The 19,272-nt window shown below is 35.2% G+C and overlaps 1 protein-coding gene across 4 annotated transcripts in view; it reads left to right on the top strand.

The window, feature by feature from the left end:
• Nucleotides 1-19,272, top strand: part of ABCD2 (ATP binding cassette subfamily D member 2) — a 53,277-nt gene that overhangs the window by 18,997 nt on the left and 15,008 nt on the right. For 3 of the 4 annotated variants that reach the window (XM_044775330.2, XM_070494477.1, XM_070494475.1), the window contains 2 exons: nt 632-777; nt 16,469-16,614. In XM_044775330.2, the coding sequence (XP_044631265.2) occupies nt 632-777; nt 16,469-16,614 (292 nt within the window). Of the gene's footprint in view, nt 1-631; nt 778-997; nt 1,457-16,468; nt 16,615-19,272 lie in introns of those variants that run through there. The other variant, XM_070494476.1, reaches the window with a different exon arrangement.

Below are 19,272 nucleotides of genomic sequence, written 5' to 3'. Positions count from 1 at the left end.
AAAAAAAGACTAAGTTATAATCCTCTTGCTTTCCTCTGTCTGGGTTTGGTAAGCATATTTTCTCTATCTGTAAATAAATTAGAATTAGAATCATTTTATCTTTCTGATTATGGACTTTTGTGATTTCTGTAACATTTCAGACTGCTAAAGTACAAAATTAAACAACCTGGGTGGCTCTTAAAATAGCTGTACTTTGTAGTTTATAACTCCAACTGATAAATAAATCAAAGTTGCATGTTAATTCAGTATAAATTTAACCAAATATTAATATAAGTAAAATAAAATTTAATATATGTTAAGTTTTTATGGCTTCTTATTTCCCATGTGATTCTGTTTCTCCATATGTGTGTAGTATCTGATGACAAGACCTCAATTAAAATTTTGGAAAGCCAGTCCTCATGGCAAGAAGATCCATTTTCTTTGGAGTTGGATTATCTTATGAAGCTTTCAGGTTCAAAGCATAGTCAAATCCAAATTTGATATTCTCAACCCTGATATATTTTTCTTTGATTCCTTGCCTATCCTAGATTGTCATGTGTTTGAAAGTTTTTAAAAAATAAATCACTTTTAAATGCTGCCAAATGAAATCATGTTTAAATATTGCCATTTGTAATTTCATTTCTTGCTTTAGGTGCAGGAAGGAATGCATCTTTTGATAACTGGTCCCAATGGTTGTGGGAAAAGTTCTCTCTTCCGAATTTTAAGTGGGCTCTGGCCTGTGTATGAAGGAGTCCTCTATAAACCACCTCCCCAGCATATGTTCTATATTCCACAAAGGTAGGTAAAAAATTTTTTTATATAACAAAAAACTATTTCCTTTTGCTTTTGAATTATCTTGATTCCTTAAGATCGTCAGTTTGTAATCTTTAAGCATATTTTCATTGAGAGAAGCTATTAAGGAGATAAAAATTCAATTATCCTTAAAAGTTTTACTACTGCTTTGATTATAATAGTCTCTAGGACAATACCACTTCTTTTCATTTTCCCATCTGTCTAGATATAAAGAACACTCAAAGACTGCAGATGTTCATCTCAAGGAATAGCAAGCGAGTCTGAAGAATAATTAGGTTGCCTTAGGTGTCAGATTTTCTCTTCCTACAGAAGAAAAATAGTACTTGATGGTATACTCTTCTCTCAATCAAGCTGCATGCATTCATATGTTCTAAAATTGTTCAGTTATGTTTTAAAAGCCTCTGTAAAATAATCTTTATTACAATTATATGATTAATGATTTGAAACTACAATAATTAAAAATATTTTATTCTAAGGATGAGCGTAAAGAAAGTATTTACCTATGTGTTAGTGTATCAAATCAACACATTGCACACCTTTAACTTACACAATGTTATATGTCAATTTTATCTTAACATAGCTGGAGAAAAAAAAGAAAATAACTACCACTGCACTGTATATTTAAAAATGGTTAAGATGGCACATTTTATTTTATCACAATTTTTAAAAAGTGAAAAAGAAAAGCACATAAATTCCAGTCTTTGACCTCAGAGAGACCTAACTATGTTATTTTGCAACAAGTGTAAATCACTGGAAACTTTTTCTTAGTTATGAAATTTACTGTTGCCCAAGCAAAGGTCAACTACAACTTAGTTAAGGAGAAAAATGAGAATGAGAAGTCTATTTTTTTAAGGCTAAAAATGTTTTTTTAGTAATTACTGTTAAAAGTGATTTTATCTTGATTATATAGCTTCTAGAAACATGAAAATTTGTATTTATGTCTAAAATCTTTTTTTTTCTCCCCAAAGCCCCAGTACATAGTTGTATATTCTAGTTGTAAGTCCTTCTGCTGCTTCTATGTGAGCTGCCACCACAGCATGGCTACTGACAGACAAGTGGTATGGTTCTGCTCCCAGGAACCAAACCCCAGGCCGCTGAAGCAGAGCGTGCTGAACTTTAACCACTGGGCCATCAGGGCTGGACCTATTTGTGTTTAAAATCTTATAGGACCAATATCTTGCAAAGAAGCATAGAATTTGTAAATGTAGTATTTATTTCTTACACTCTAAAAGCTGCTAACTGATTTTTTCAAGTAAATTTGAAAATAATTTTATAATTCTTTATGATTTAAAAGAAAGCTGCTACAACCTGTTTCAAAATATTTGTCAGTAGGTAATCATAAACATTTCCTATTAGGATATTCTCATAATGAATATTATCTAATTTTTTTGCATTAATTCATAATAGTGGAATATTGGTTAAGTACTATTTTGACAGGAAAAAAAACCTGTACATTGAATATAGAATTAAGTCTTACGTACCTGAAGAATAAACTTCATAAATCACAAGCAGATTTTTATAATATTTCCCCTGTTTTCACTTTTTATGTCTGAAAGACTTCTTGGTAGAGGATGGATCTCTTTATGTAGGGATCAAATGTACATTAATTGTTATTTTCATGGGGAAAAATAGAGTGGGCTTTGTTAAAGTGGATTTCTAATAATGTCATGTAGTGTACAGAAGAAAAAAAGTGAACTACTGAGGGAAAAAAATGTTCTAATTAAGCATATTAGGCCAATTATTTTTTAACCAAATCTTCAGAAAATGCTGCTATGGCTCAGTTTGCAAGCTGGGAAACCTGAATCCCTAAGGAATTGTGAAATCACCTCAATATTTTACCAGTTAATAATTTCTAATACTTTAGCAATGTTAATAACGAGAACCAGATAAAAGAAAGTCTGGGCCTTAATTCAAAAATACAGATAAAAAGTTGTGCTAGATAAATTCATTTCAAAGCAATTTCCTTTCATCCCATCTTCATTAATGATTGGATATGATCATTACTAGAACATTTGATAAGTTTTAGCAAAGAAAATTTCACCTATAATGTAGATTAGCCACTCTAAATCTATGGGATGGTAAATGGTAAAATACTTAGTTTTGCTCAGATAGTACTTTAAAGAAATATTTTGGTGATGTTAGGCTGTTTGACCCAGAATTCCCTGAGCAATATGACTCTATTCTTTAAACTGTTAATTGAAACTCCTTGTTCCCTACTGTATCAGCCATCCTGACCCTCAGGAAAAGTCTTCCACTTGGATATAGATCCTAAATTTCTTATGTCAGTTCTTGGTACAGTTTCTCTGTCTTCCCAACTATCTAAGGATAGATGTATAATCTCCTGTTCTTGCTTTCACTAATCCACTAATCTATGACCCATCAAATGCGTACTACTTCCATATTATGTCTCTGTCTTCAGTCATTAAAACCACAAAAGCCCAATCTTTTATTTGTTTAGTTCACCTGCTAACAAAGTATTATTATATGCCAACACTCACCAAAATGGGAAATTAAAACATTTGATGGGGGTTGGGAGAGTGAGAGAGAAGAAGAGAGGGAGAGAGGAAGAAGGGAAAGAAGGAAGGATGGAGTGGAGGGAAGACAGGAGGGAAGGAGGGAAGAAAGACAGAAGATAATAAGTGTTTACTTACAAAAGGTAGCAAAATCTTGTATTCCTTTATGCTGCTTTTTTCTTTAATCCTCCGTGGGATCGTTTGTATACATCACATATCTCTCCTCAGCAACAGTCTCCAGTTGGGCACCAACCCACCATGTAATTCTGTTCCCAAAGGTCTTGCTCTCATTACCCTTTCTTGGTAGAAATATCTTGGGACAGAAATTTTAACTACGGTCTTCTTACTACTGGAACCTATATGCCCAAATACTTATGCTAAGTTCAATAGATCTGAAATAGATTCAGACTTCCAACAAACAATTGTATATGAAAATACAAATTTCTATCCATTCTTGACTGTGGAGTCTGAGAAGGAACAGTTCAGAAAAGTGAAAGAAGGATTGTATTATAAGGATCAAATTAAATCTGACCAAACATTTTTTAAAAGGAAGAGAGGGGCCAGCCCCGTGGTCCAGTGGTTAAGTTCTTGCACTCCATTCAGCGGCCCAGGGTTTCGCCGGTTCGGATCCTGGGCATGGACATGGCACTGCTCATCAAGCCATGCTGAGGTGGCATCCCACATGCCACAACTAGAAGGACCCACAACTCAAAATACACAACTATGTACTGGGGGGCTTTGGGAAGAAAAAGGAAAAAATCTTTAAAAGGAAGAGGAAAAAAAGAAAAAAGAGGGAGGAAAGAAAAAAATGGGGGGAATGTCTGCAACATAGTACTTCATATCTTGGGAAAACTATTGTACTTTATTCTTTGTCAACCCCTCCCTTTTTTTTTCATTTTAACCAATATTTATTAAAGCCCTGCTATAAGATACTGTGGAAGACAGATGATGAGTTAGATACAGTCACTCCTATTATGGTGCTTATGTCTAATTTGGTTATAAACAAAAACGTGCAACTAACTTCAATAAAAGCCAGAATAAGTCCCTCAAGAAAGGCAAGAAATTCTATAGATGTTCAAAATGAAGAAATATACACAGAACAGTGTGCCATTTGACCTGGGTTTTGAAAGTTAGGATTTTAACAGTTGTCATGAATCGCGTCAGTTTCTCCAATAACTAAATAGGTCAGAAATACCACAGATTCAAGTAAGCACAAGTTTTTCGTTTTTACTTTTTGGACATTTCTAAGCAAGTCTGTCCTATCCACCCTGTTTCTAATACACCAAGCTGAGAAAAGCAAACATTTATTAGACTTATCTCCGCTAATGGTGTTGTTGGCATACACTGGAAATAATGCAGCCCATCCCCGAGGTCCTGAAGCATTGCTAAAATGTTCTTTCAACTGAAGTTCTTTGAATTACTATTTTTTTTTTAAGATTTTTTTATTTTTTTCCTTTTTCTCCCCAAAGCCCCTCGGCACATAGTTGTACATTCTTCGTTGTGGGTCCTTCTAGTTGTGGTATGTGGGACGCTGCCTCAGCGTGGTTTGATGAGCAGTGCCATGTCCGCGCCCAGGATTCGAACTGACGAAACACTGGTCCGCCTGCAGCGAGAACCAACCACTCGGCCACGGGGCCAGCCCCTTGAATTACTTTTTAAAGTTCTCAAATGCTTTCGGGGTCTGCCATTCCCCAGTCTCCACCTAAGTAGCTCATCTCCTCTATAATGGTAAATGACAGTCTTATAAGTTAAATTTTAGTCTGTTAATGCTTCTTGAAAAACATAAGGAAAAATGACAGTAACTTGCCCCTACAACTCTCGATATTTTTTGTTCTCTTTTGTCAGAAGATAGTCTGAAATTATAAATAACATTTTATTTACCAGCTCAGTATTTGTTTACTAACTACTTCATTCACAGAGCAGTATATTATAGTACCATGTTGCTTAATCTTCTAGGCTAAATATAAATACTGCTTAATAAATAAAGTACCTATGAATCACATTTTTAAATCACATGCAACATAAAAATCTTAAATGTGGTTACATGCAGGAAAGATAGCATGGCTAATTCGATTGTACAACAAATTAAATATAGATAATTTTACTTATTTTTATGTATGAACAGTACATATTGATTATGCTCTGCGTAAGCCATGCTAAATCGAGTATTTTAAATAACTAAATTGGAGTTCAAAGGGATTAGAGACTTTACTTAGAGCTACACAGCAGTGCAGAGCCAGAGTTAGAGTTCACCAAGGCCTTGGATATAAACTCTCTGTATTCACTGCCTCTTGTTTTCAAGATTAATAAAATCATCATATTAAAAATGTCTTCCTGTGATTTAAGAAAACCCACTGTTTCGCCTTAAATATTTTCTCAAATAGTAATAATAATTAAAGCCTCTAGTGCTGTCCTAAATTTATGGGGAATAACAAAATATCATTCTTTTATAGTTTGCATTCACTTTTCAAAAATTTATATGTTCTTCAAATTTTTTTAGTAAGCAGAGCTTAAGACATGAGTCTCAGCTTTTAGAAATGCCAGAATTTAATCCATGTTTTCTTTGGTGGCATTTTCAACTCTGCCTTTAATGATATAGCCTATGTATTTTTGGAATAAAGTGAATTACAATTGATTTTTCTCTAGAGAATCTTATGACCTCAAGACAGTTGATGGATCCTAGGGCATCTTGAACAATGGTTGAGCATTTCTGGCCTATTACTTTGTTGTTGTTTTTTTAAAAAAATTTTCAATGTGTCAAGGAATTACTGTGTGCTAGTCACTCTTCTATACATATTAGGAAAGTTTCTCATTTTTTCTGAATGACAACCTATAAGTTTGGTGTTAGAATCCCTATTTTATAAATGAGAAAACTTAGAGAGATTGAAGTCATCCAGCCGATAAACGTTGGAGCTGGCATTTGAACTTAGGTGAGTCTGACTCTGAAGTCACTTTGTTTTGATTATTGCCAGCAGCAAGGGGATATGTCTCTGAAAAATTGCTACTTTCTTGCCTGACCTTGCGAGTGAGTATCACCAGCTATGGTTGTTTACATGGTACGCTGAACCTGTACTACTATCAAGCTATTATTCGGAAGCAGAGGCCTCATAAAGCTGGAGATGGAGGGGAGTCCAAGCCAATTTTGGTATCAACTTTAACATAGGTACTTGGCTATCATTCATATATGTTAATGAGAAGGAAGCTATATTTATAAAAGTGAAATTCCTTTAAATTAAACTATGGTCAAATTACTTTAAAGTTAGAATATATTCTCTATTCTTTCCTATTCTTCTAAAACCCATTTCTCTATAAAATTTTAAATAATCTCCCAAAAATGTTCCCTTGGGGCTGGCCCGGTGACATAGTGGTTATGTTCACACACTCCACTGCAGCGGCCCAGGGTTTGTGCGTTCAGATCCCAGGCTTGGACCTTCACACCACTCATCAAGACATGCTGTGGCAGCATCCCACATACAAAATAGAGGAATGTTGGCACAGATATTAACTCAGGGCCAATCTTCCTCAATCAGAAAGAGGAAGATTGGCAACAGAGGTTAGCTCAGGGCCAATCTTTCTCACAAAAAAAAAGAAAGAAAAAAAATTCCCTTAATTTTAAATCAGACCTCTTGCAGAGATATAAAGCAAGCAAATCTTAATTTTTGCAATGCATTTTTGGCATTGAAAAAACATTATTTACCCTTCTGTTGTCAAAAGAAGAGATTGTCCTTTGCAACAGGGCAAAGACTGTGTTTTGTTTTATGAAGTTCAGCAGAATGGGCAGAACACTTAACACCAATAACAGCAACATTGGCACAACTGCACTGTGTGCTGAGACATGCATGTATCAAGTGAGTTTGTAGATATTTAAAAACATGAACTTCTTTTTTGATTGTTTCCATAATAATGCCTTCCAAATCCAAGATTCCTCTCTGGAGGGGATAGGAGAACTCTATGAAATATAGCAACATTGTTTAATCCACATATATAAAACTAGATAATTACTATTAAAGAACCAGGAAGGACATGAGATCAGGAGGGAGGTTAGAGACCTAATTTGCCTCCTTTCTCCACAAAAAAGAAGGTACTCTTAGTCAGTGAAGTAATTTCACTGAGATCCTTGCTTTTCTACTTTTTGTCTTAGAACTCAGATTGAAAAATGAGGATGTGGTCTGGAAAAGGACCTAAGTAAGAACATGAAAGAATGCTAGTTTAAATATCTTGATCACTGTTGTCCTCTGGGTCTCTGGCTTTTGGACTTTTTGATTCTTAATGAATCTCTAGGTGCCCAAGCACAGATAGGGAGAGCCTCTTGAGGACAAGGAGTGTGTTTATCTAAGTAAGATGGAGGCTAGCCAGGCCATTGCCTGAGTGGAATATTTGTCTGAAGGGGCCACTGGAATAAAGGAAGAATGTGACATGGCTTAATCCAGTTCTTGTCATGAAGCCTAATTGGTTGCACATACACTGGTCTTGCTGCCCCCAAATTAGACAAATCTGGGCTTGGGGAGTGGAAGTTGTTACTGGAACTGACTTTGCCCATGTGAGTCACCATTGAACAAAAATTTATAGAATGTAAGCTAGAAAGATCATCTTCATGTCTCTGTGTGGCACTGGTGGCATCCTACTAAATCTATAGAATGCCTATTGACGTATCGTAACTGTGCAATGAACATCCAGGGAATGATTGAATAAAGGAATAAATCAACATCTCCACAGATTTGCTTTCTACTGCCAAATCAGTCTGACTCCTTATACTAATTAGGGAGAAAACTATTGCCTTGCTTGTACTAGATATGTCACATAATCCTCTTTATGTTGGAGATAAATATTTGTCACTTGACATGTCCTTTTTAAAAGAAATAGAAGGCTCAGTAGTATTGCTGTAGCTAGTTCACTTCTGTTCCTTTGCTTTCTGACTCTTCAACTCAGAGCAAGTAAACTTTATATATAAATAAGTTTGGTCTGACAGAATTGTAAATTATACATTTTGGTACCTCTTGTGTAGTAATTGGTACAGTTCAGTTTTTAAAAATCTCTTACAGGGAGCCAAAAATTTAAACGTGATTTCCCGTAGCTTTCTATTGCTTGGAAAAGTGTTAAAGATACATTTTTTTCATATTTAACTCTTCTGTAGGCTAAATTATAAAAATATTAATAAAAAAATCTTCCATTGCATGTAACAGTTTTCCTCATTTTATGAGTGAATTAGGTTAAACCATATGGAATTGTAATTTTGTAGGTCAAAACGTCAAGAGGAATTTCATACAGCAATCTAATGTAATGATAAATACTCTTAACAAAGTTGACTTTTAAGAAGTTTGCATTCTTATCAGCTTGGCAATACTTTGATTATTCCACTAACATTATTCTTATTACTTGGAAATAAACACAGTCCCTGCTTTTAAGAAGGTGTGTTCATCTGTGTTGGCACCTAGAAATAGCCTAAAAATACAATTTCAGTAATAGTAAATATCTCTTTTCAGTTGAGTATTTCTTCTTTTTGCTATAAATTTAATTTAAGAATACTAGGAATGATTTATTATGCATTGAGAACTCAAATCTAGTTCTTGCTGTTCATGAAAAACTCTGATGATATAACTGGTCCCAGCATGTACATTTATATGAATTATTAATAGCTAGATTTTATGGCGTTCAGACTGCTAACTTCTTATTACTATGGCAAGACAGCAGTACTTAGCTGTATGTTATTCTTAAACTTAACACATCTCATGCCTTAAACGGAGTTAATATTTCTGTGAAATTTTTGTCAATATTGTTCCCAATTAAATTCTAGATGACTATGAAATATTTAGCATTTTGGGTGATCATTCCAGAGGCTCCAAGCACAAAAACAGAGCTAACATTTCTAAATGCCTTCTCATTCTTTCTACTTTTGTCTCTAGTAAAGAGAAAAACATGGGTCCAGTCCTGTGGCCAAGTGGTTAAGTTCGCACGCTCTGCTTCGGCAGCCCAGGGTTTCACTGGTTCAGATTCTGGGCGTGAACACAGCACCACTCATCAGGCCACGCTGAGGCAGCATCCCACATGCCACAACTAGAAGGACCCACAACTAAAGTATACAACTATGTACTGGGGCGATTTGGGGAGAAAAAGCAGAAAAAGAGAAAAACAGAGAATAATATGAAAGTGTACAAGTATAAACCCTAATAAATGTCCATACATTTTACCCAATCATAAATTGTCAGATATTTAAATATTAACAGAAAAGTGGGAAGTATAATACAAATTATAAAAGTACCCCAAGACATTTGTAATTTAACTATAAAAAGCCATAATTTCTGGGAATGTATTTGATCTCAAATAATTTTACTATTATAATTAAGAGTTTTAAATATAGATGCATTTGAAGGAATTCCAGATTACAAAGAAAGACAACTATGATAATTGTTTAAATAATGATAATTATTTAGATTATAATGTGATACCTATGGGTTTATTCCAGTATCTTTCCACAACAAATAAAGGTGATTCTAGATTTTCCTTAGGGAAAGTAAATTAAAACTAACTAGTGTTTCTTTTTTGATAGCTACTAATTATAAACAATTCATTTGTTGCTTGTACTAAGTATGTTGCATGATCCCCTTTCTGATGCGCCAGAACAAGTAAGCTAATAACATTCTGACGTGGTAATTGATCCACCTGAAATATTTAGAAGATAATCTCAGTAGGTCTATGTATCTAGAAAGGAAAGTTTAGTAAAGGGTGCTTTAAGTGCTTATCAATTATGTACTACTTTAGCAGGACTACAGGAACTTGAGCTAGCTCAAAATGTTAAATTCTAGGCCTTTGAGCTGGAAAAAGGATCACATGCAAATCAAGCATATAAACATTGGATATAGGGACCTTCACTTCCTTGTGCTTTGAAAAAAGTTTCAACAGCATCCCACATTTTCTTAGTATAGCCTTTCCAGAGAATTCAGTGGTAATTTTAACTTTATAATAATACTTTTAAAGAATTACATTAATAAAATCTAATAGAGTACCCTTAGTTGCTATATATGTCATTAAACACATATAGAATATGTCATTTTTACCATTTCATATGATCATAAAGTGATAATTTAGAGAAAATGGAATTTTAATAAAGCAATATTTGTTGAGTTCTTGATGAATATATAATTTTATGAAATATTTTTGTATAATTTCATGATTTCCTTCACATAAATTTTCCAAGTAGCAATTTTTATAATCTTATTACATCATTTTGAGTAACAGCTCAAATAACAAATTATGTGGACACATTTGTATGTGGACACAAATTATGTGGATCACTTAGCATCACAAAATGTTTATGATTTCGTGTTTAATTTAAAATCTCATCATGACTAAATTAAAAAACTTAGTCGCTAGCTGGGGTCAGCCCAGTGGCACAGCCATTAAGTTTGCATGTTCCACTTCGGCGGCCCAGGGTTCGCCGGTTCAGATCCTGGGTGCAGACCTACGCACTGCACTTATCAAGCCATGCTGTGGCAGGCATCCCACATATAAAATAGAGGAAGATGGGCATGTATGTTAGCTCAGAGCCAATCTTCCTCAGCAAAAAGGGGAAGGAGCCAATCTTCCTCAGCAAAAAGGGGAGGATTGGTGGCAGATGTTAGCTCAAGGCTAATCTTCCTAAAAAAAAAAACCCAAAAACCAAAACACTTAATAGCTACAAACCATGTTTTCTTTTTTGTTTTGTTGTGTTTTGTCTTCTTTACTTTCTTTTTTTTTTTTAAAGATATTTAAAATTTTTCCTTTTTCTCCCCAAAGCCCCCTGGTACACAGTTGTGTATTTTTAGTTGTGGGTCCTTCTAGTTGTGGCATGCAGGACGCTGCCCCAACATGGCTCGATGAGTGGTGCCGTGTCTGCACCCAGGATCCGAACCGGCAAAACCCAGCCACTGAAGCAGAGCACACGAACTTAACCACTCGGCCACGGGGTCAACCCCTCTTCTTTACTTTCAAGAGTGCATATTCAAAACGTTATTAGATTTATAAGCTCAATAAGAAATTAAGCATTGCAAAAATATAATTTGATTATTTTGCTTTGCCTTATACTTAAAAGCCCTTACAAGATAAATTTCCATATCTGTTCATCAAAGAGAACTGACAGATTTCAAAAGACCTAAAGAAATTATAAATATTAAATTAAGCTTTTAAAGAAGTCGTAAAGTTTTGCTCCTCCAAACTCCTCTTACAAAGAAAGCATTTGGCTGCCTTATGAATATTGATACTTTTGATGTAAATTGCTCCAGTGAAATAATTGGTGCTCCAGTTACTAAAAGAAGATAATTTCTTGAGGGGCCAGCCCGGTGGCGCAGCGGTTAAGTGTGCACGTTCCGCTTTGGCAGCCTGGGGTTCGCCAGTTCGGATCCCAGGTGTGGATATGGCACCGCTTGGCAAGCCATGCTGTGGAAGGTGTCCCACATATAAAGTAGAGGAAGATGGGCACGGATGTTAGCTCAGCGCCAGCCTTCCTCAGCAAAAAGAGGAGGATTGGCAGCAGTTAGCTCAGGCCTAATCTTTCTCCAAAAAAAAAAAAAGAAAAGAGAGAATGAAAAGAAAAAAAAATACTTTCTTGAGTGTTTAACAGAAGATAATTTCTAAAATCTATATAATTAGGTACTTATTTATTAACTATGTTGAGAATAAAAATTTGCTGTGGGATATAAAACCGTGAGTCTCTTAGCTGGCTAAATAGAAATTGTTTTGCATCTGCCCTTTTTTAAGGTGTTGCCTTTTCACATAGGTAGTGAAACTAAGCCTAAGTAGAAGTGCACTTTTTTGTTTCCATAACAGTTTATGGAATGCCTACTATGTGCGTACACTGTTGTGCTCTACCTTGCTTCATTTAAGCTTTATAAAAACCCACTGCTTCATTTAGTCCTCATAACAAGCACAATAAAGTAGGTTACTTTACAAATGAGGTAACACTAGCTCAGTTGTGTCACATTGCTAGTATAAATGGTGAAATCAGGATTCCAGCCCAGAACTGTGTTTCCAAAACTCATTATCGCCATTGTGACTCTGTACTATCTTTCCCGAAAGGTGGATATAAAATATGATTTCATCAAATATTGCCAGTTAATCAAGTCTTATGGTAGAATCCTATCGAAATACTTGTGAAATGAATGTTCAGATGTATTTTAATCATTGTTATGTGTTGTGTCATGGCTGATCTGTGCATCGAACTGTATCTGGGGTTTATGCTAAGGTGGTAGGATATCTATGCTTCTGATTTACCTTAAGTTGGAACTGGCATCACTTTGGAAAGCAGCGAAAGTGCTGTCTCCTAAGGTTTCTTTGTATTTCTTCTAAGTCATCTCAGAGTACCTATTGAAAAACTGTTCATTGGCTCTGGTGGCCAATTTCTATTTTATGCTGCTATTATTATTACCAGATATTAATTTAAGATATTGTCACATTATATGAATGCTTAAGGTGATGTAAATAAACAAATAACTGCGTGTCCTAATTCTATTTTTTAAAAATATATATGGTTAGACTGGAGAGGGAAAGATAAAGAAGAGGGGAGGAGGGGAAGACATAGGGTTATCGTAGGAGAAATATGACCAGAAATGGTGCAGCCACTTTGGAAAATAGCTGGGCAGTTCCTCAAAAAGTGAAACAGTTATCCTATGCCCGTTTCATAAGCAATCCCACTCCTAGGTGGATGCCCACTATTCATAACAGCCAAATAGTGGATAAAAGGGAAACACCCATCAACTGATGAATGAATTAACAAAATGTGGTATACCCATACTATGGAATGTTATAGAACCATAAGAGGAATGAAATTCTGTTACATGCTACAGCATGAATGAAGCTGAAAACGTTATGCTAACTGAAAGAAGGCTGTCACAAAAGACCACATATTGCATGATTCCATGTGTATGAAATGTCCAGAACAGACAAATCTACAGAGACAGAAAGGAGATTGGTGGTTGCCAGAGGCTGGGAAGAGGGAAGAATGGGGAGTGTCTGCTATTGGGTATGGAGTGTCTTTTTGAGGTAAAGAAAATATTCTAGAGTTAGATAGTGGTAATGGTTGCATGAGCTTGTGAAAATACTAAAAATCACTGAATTGTACATTTTAAAAAGGTAAATTTTATGAAATGTGAATTATATCTCAATTTTAAAAATATAACCAGAGCTTCCTTATGTTTTCAAAGACTCCATTGAAAAATCTTATTGTATGAATATATGTCTAATTAAAATATGAATATTTTGATTTTCAAATATTAGTTAAATCTGTTATAAAGTAACCGTGTGCTGTCTTTCCACTAACTCATTTTCATATTATGGGAAAATAGGTAAACAATTGACCTACAAAACATATTTTGTATTTAAAACTTTCATCTCTCTCTCTCTCCACACACACACACACACACACGCCCCTATACACACACATCCCTTATTTTTTTTAAGTAAGTTGCAGTAATCACAAAATCTTCACTCCTAACTACTTTAGGATATATTTTCAAAGAGCAAGGATATTCTCTAACATAACCACAGTACATGATCAAATTCATGAAAATTAACATTGATATAATATTATTACCTAAACACTTTCCATATTGAAATTTTGCCAGTTGTCAAAATACTGCTCTTTACAGTAACTTGTTTTTCCCTAGCCAGCATCATACATTGCATTTTAGTTGCCATGTCACTCTAGTTTTTTAACCTGAAAGTGTTTCTCAGCCTTTCTTTGTTTTTTATGACATTGATATTTGTAAAGAGTACAGTTATTGTTGTATTTTTAAAGAAAGTTCCTCAATTTGTTTGTCTGATAGTTTCCTCCTGATATGATTTGTTACCCATTTTTTGCAAGATATGATTTCCTCCTGATATGATTTTTTACCATTTTTTGCAAGAACCTTACCTATATTAGTTTCCAAGAGCTGCTGTAACCAAAACTTTGGTGGTTTAAAACAACAGAAATTTGTTTTTTCACAGTTCTGGAGGCCAAGAGTCCAAAATCAAGGTGTCAGCAGGGCCACGCTTCTTCTGAAAGCTCTAGGGGAGAATCTTTTCTTGCCTCTTCCAGCTTCTGGTGAGGCTAGGAGTTCTGTGGCCTGTGAGAACATAGCTCCAATCTCTCCCTCCATCTTCACATGACTTTCTTCCCCGTGTCTCTCCTCTTCTTATAATGGCACTTACTGGATTTAGGGCCCATCTGGTAGTCCAAGATGATCTCATCTTGAGGTCCTTAACTTAATTACATCTGCAAAGACCCTTATTCCAAATAGGGTCACATTCACAGGTCCCAGGGATTAGGACTTGGGCTTGTCTTTTTGGGTCCACAATTCAACGCGCTATACTACCTAAGTGGTATTTCCTTCTCACATGATAATGTGAGGATGCACCAAATGTAGATAGAGCTAGAATAGCTTTTTCTATTTCTAGACAGAGCTAGAAATAAATTTTTTTATTTAAAAAAAAGATCATAAATTCAAACTGATATTCTAATTCAAATTAAACATTATAGGTTTTTTTCCTTCCCTTCCCACATCCCATATTTGTATCTTCCTTCCACAGTGAGAACCCTAGCTCCTAACATTATCAAAATGTCCGCTTATTTGGTCAATCCTACAACATACATAAAATAGTTTCAGAATTGCTACACCTATATATCATTACCAACAAGAAACTTGCCAAATAAGGTTCAACGTTTCTATGTGGTTCTTTTTGTCTTCAACTGAAATTATGTGGCCAAATTCCAAAGCTACTTGGATCAGTTCCTCCTCCCTCTTCTGTGTGGTTATGTTATTCATTTGATATACTATTCAGTTCGTTTGTTTCTGTTTGTATTCTGTGTTAGAGTTTTTTCCCTTCATCCTTATTGGTCTAATTTTATATTTTTTTTAATAATTACACTTCGACATGATTCTGAAATGAAAAACTATTTAGAAAGGATACTTAGAGAGGTCACTCCCTCCCCTCTTCATTCTGTCTTGTTTCTCCCATCTCCTGTAGGTAACCAATTCCATTAGTTTCTGATTTACCCTCCCTGTGTTTCCTTTTATAAATATAAGTGAATAAAACTATATTTTCTTATTTTGCTTTCATTTTACATAAAGATAGTATATTATATATCAGTAGTTCTCAAGTGGAGATGGTTTTGTCCCCCTGGGGACAATATCTGGAGACTTTTTTGGCAGGGGGGGGTCACTACTGTAGTGGATGCTACTTGCATCTAGTGGATAGAGACCAGGTTGGCTGTAGAACATCCTAGAATACAAAGGATAGCCCTCAATAACAAATAATTATCTGATTCAATGTATCCATAATGCAGCTGTTGAGAAATCCTGCCATACATCTACTTTTGTACTCTGCTTTTCAACTTAACATTATATTATGGAAATCACTCTATATCAATTCATAGAGATCTTCCACGTGCTCTATTATATCTGCATAGTGCAGGTACTGTAGTTTATTCAATTAGTCTCCTTTGTATAGGTATTTAGATTGTTTTCAATATTTTGCCATTACAAATAATGCTGAAAGGGATAACGTTACACACTTTTTTGTTGGTGGTGTTATTTTTGGGAGTATATCTTCAGAGTAAAAGTTCCTAGAAGTGGGTCAGAGACCAAATGATAGGTGTTTGCCCAATCCCCTCCAAAGGGTTGTACCATTTTGCATTTTCACTGTTGTATGAGAGTCACCTGTTTCTCCAAAGGCTTGCCAGATGAATGAGTTGTCAAGCTTTTGAACTTTTGTCAATCTGTTAAGAAACTCAGTATAGTTTTAATTTGCATTTCTCTTATTATGAATGGCTTTTTTTTTTAAGTTTTGTTTGTTCGCATTGCTGGGTCAAAACCTGAAATTTTGTAATATTTAACCCAAATAATTTTAGACAAAATAGAGAAGCAATGTTTATAAAATACAATAAAACAAGTATGTATTTCTGTGCTGAAAATACCCAACTATTTCTTGTAGAAACTTTTTGTGTGGCTGTGTCTCAATAAATTTTTAAATGAACATAGTGTATTTTCCTGTCATGCTGGAGAGAGAAATACTCATCACCAGATAATAAATATAATCCTAGAAATATGGTATTTAAGGTCAGCTCTGGAGTTTTCAGAGCATCATGATGTCACACTGAGTAAACTGAAATGGCTTTGTCCCAGCATCCTCATGTGCTTGGTGTTTTGCAGGCCATACATGTCTCTTGGAAGTCTTCGAGATCAAGTCATTTATCCTGATTCAGTGGATGACATGCATGACAAAGGCTATACAGACCACGATCTGGAGTGTATTCTACACAATGTCCACCTCTATCACATAGTTCAAAGAGAAGGAGGTAAAGTCTATTTTTTTAATGCATTTCACTTTGCTTTTAAAAAATAAACTTGGGTAAATAGACAGTGGTTTAATTTGAATATATGCTATTGTTGGAACATTACCACACAAGTAAAGATGGCGTTTACAGCTTGTCCGTTATTGACATTCTCTTTCTGCTCGTGCTCTATTTCATGCGGCACACTAGGCTTTTTATTAAGTCTGCTGCTAGCATTTGAAAACAGGTTTTTTTCTTTCCATATTTGAATGTACAAGTGTCCCTAAGGCCGTTGTCATTTTAGATGTATGTAAAGTTCGTGACGGAAATATTCTGCTGTCAAACTCTCAGCTTATATGAAACTTAATTTGAGAAGTAGGTATCACGTCACAGAACTTCTTTTTTGTTTTCAGACCCATAGTCTTACCAATACATTTTTTTTCTCTCTCAAGCAGCACATAGAGAATTAGATAAAATATAGAAACTTCTGTACTGTAGTTTTTAAGCATAAGGCATTTCTGAAAGAGCACGAATAATGGTTATCCATATGAGCTTTAAAAACGAATTACTTTCGGGCCAGCCCGGTAGTGCAGCGGTTAAGTGCGCACATCTGCTTCAGCGGCCTGGGGTTCGCCAGTTCGGATCCCGGATGCGGACATGGCACTGCTTGGCAAGCCATGCTATGGTAGGCGTCCCACATATAAAGTAGAGGACGATAGGCACGGATGTTAGCTCAGGGCCAGTCTTCCTCAGCAAAAGAAGAGGAGGATTGGCAGCAGTTAGCTCAGGGCTAATCTTCCTCAAAAAAAAAAAAAAAGAATTACTTTCTGATAGTCGTACTTTCAAATAACTTGATAACATATAATTTGATAGCCTAGAAAAACTACTAAAATAACAAGCTAGAATTCTAGGTTTAATTTTGCGTGGGTTTTAGGTTCTATCTCCTAGCCCGTGTATATTATCAGAAGAAGCAGAGAAGTACAGTGATTAAGAATGTGAGCTTTGAAGTCAGAGTTCTGGAATCAAACCTTAATTAGCACTGTTCTCTGTATCTGCAACTATAAAATGAGGATACTATCTACCTTATGAGTATTCTGTGAAGATTAAATAAGACTCTATGTAAAGCATTTGGAACAGTGGCACATTGTAAGTGCACAAGAATTAGTAGCTAATGGTAAAATTACTAGTTGTAATGTTGATACTGTGATATACTTTATGTGATGGTACTTGATATTTTATGTAGCAATTTCACATATATTATTCCATTTGATCCTTACAATAAGCAAATGAGGCAGGCAAGAGAGGTATTATTATATTTATTTTTATGGTATTTGTAATATCATAATTCATAAATGCTAAAAATATGGAAAGCAGGTTATCTTTTTGTTTCATATCGTCAACTGCTTCCCAGTTTTAAAACACTGTGGCAGAATAAATGCTACATGTTAATCTTGGGTAAGTTATTTTGGGTAAGTTTGAAATCCAATAATGCTAATAGAAATTTATAATAAATATGGGATATTCTATTCTTTTAGAAGTCATCAAGAAGTTCTAGAACTGTTTTTAAGAATATTCCAACCTTAATAATGTAGCAGTAATTGTTCTGGTTTATTGAGTGCTTACTATGCAGAATATAACAAGCAATTTACATTGTCATCTTACTTAATGTTTCAATTGCCCAATTATGTGGGTTTTACTAACTCCCTTTTACAGATGAAATTCAGAAGTTTAGTAACTTCCCTAGGGGTCCACAGCAAGTGGTGGGACAGAGATTCAAACACAGATCTGCCTTGAAAATCAGTGTTCTATACTAGGCTTTGCCATGGTGCTATGCTATCTCCTAGCTTCTTAGACACTGACAAGAATTGTTATATCCTTACACATTAAAAAATTCCAAGGAAACCCACTTTACCTGCTTAATCCTTAAAACGTGAAATGTGGGGCCAGCCCCGTGGCCGAGTGGTTAAGTTTGCATACTCCGCTTCGGCAGCCCAGGGTTTCGAGGATTGGAATCCTGGGCGTAGAAATGGCACCGCTCATCAGGCCATGCTAAGGTGGCGTCCCACATGCCACAACTAGGACCCACAACTAAAAATACACAACTATGTACCGGGGGGGCTTTGGGGAGAAAAAGGAAAAATAAAATCTTAAAAAAAAGAAACATAAAATGTGTTTTTAAGTGAGTTAGGAAAGCATTTAAATTTGTAAAGACATCACTTACTTTGGAAGAAGCTACTGAAATTCTGTTTGGACTAGCTAATACTTTGCTTAGAGAAATGCTTTGCTTTAGTAGAAGATGCAATTAAAAACTATGTTTCATTCCATCAAAGAAATTATAAAATAGAAAGGAATGGAAGTGTTAACAAATAGGCATGAACTAAAGCGGTTTGTATGTCTGTAAGAAGCAGGACATCCATTCTGTTCTTAGGTGGCTTTGTCTCACTAAATCAGCATCAAAGGTGACACGATGGCTCAGAGTTCTGACTTACATGTCCTATGATCAAGCAATATTGCCTACTAAAACTTTTGGGTTTAGTGGAACAAAGGGCATGACTTATTTAAATATGTAAAGCTAAAGTTTCCTTTGACCCAAATACTTGTCTTTGTGTCTTCTCAGTTGGCAGGGGGCAAAAATTTTTAAGCCCAGAATATTTCTCCACAGTGTAGCAACCTGAACCTATT

The sequence above is a fragment of the Equus asinus genome, chromosome 22 (assembly GCF_041296235.1).
Source record: "Equus asinus isolate D_3611 breed Donkey chromosome 22, EquAss-T2T_v2, whole genome shotgun sequence".
Lineage (NCBI taxonomy): Eukaryota > Metazoa > Chordata > Mammalia > Perissodactyla > Equidae > Equus > Equus asinus.
Note: the sequence above shows the minus strand (reverse complement) of the source record. Positions and strands in the feature narration are given on the sequence as shown.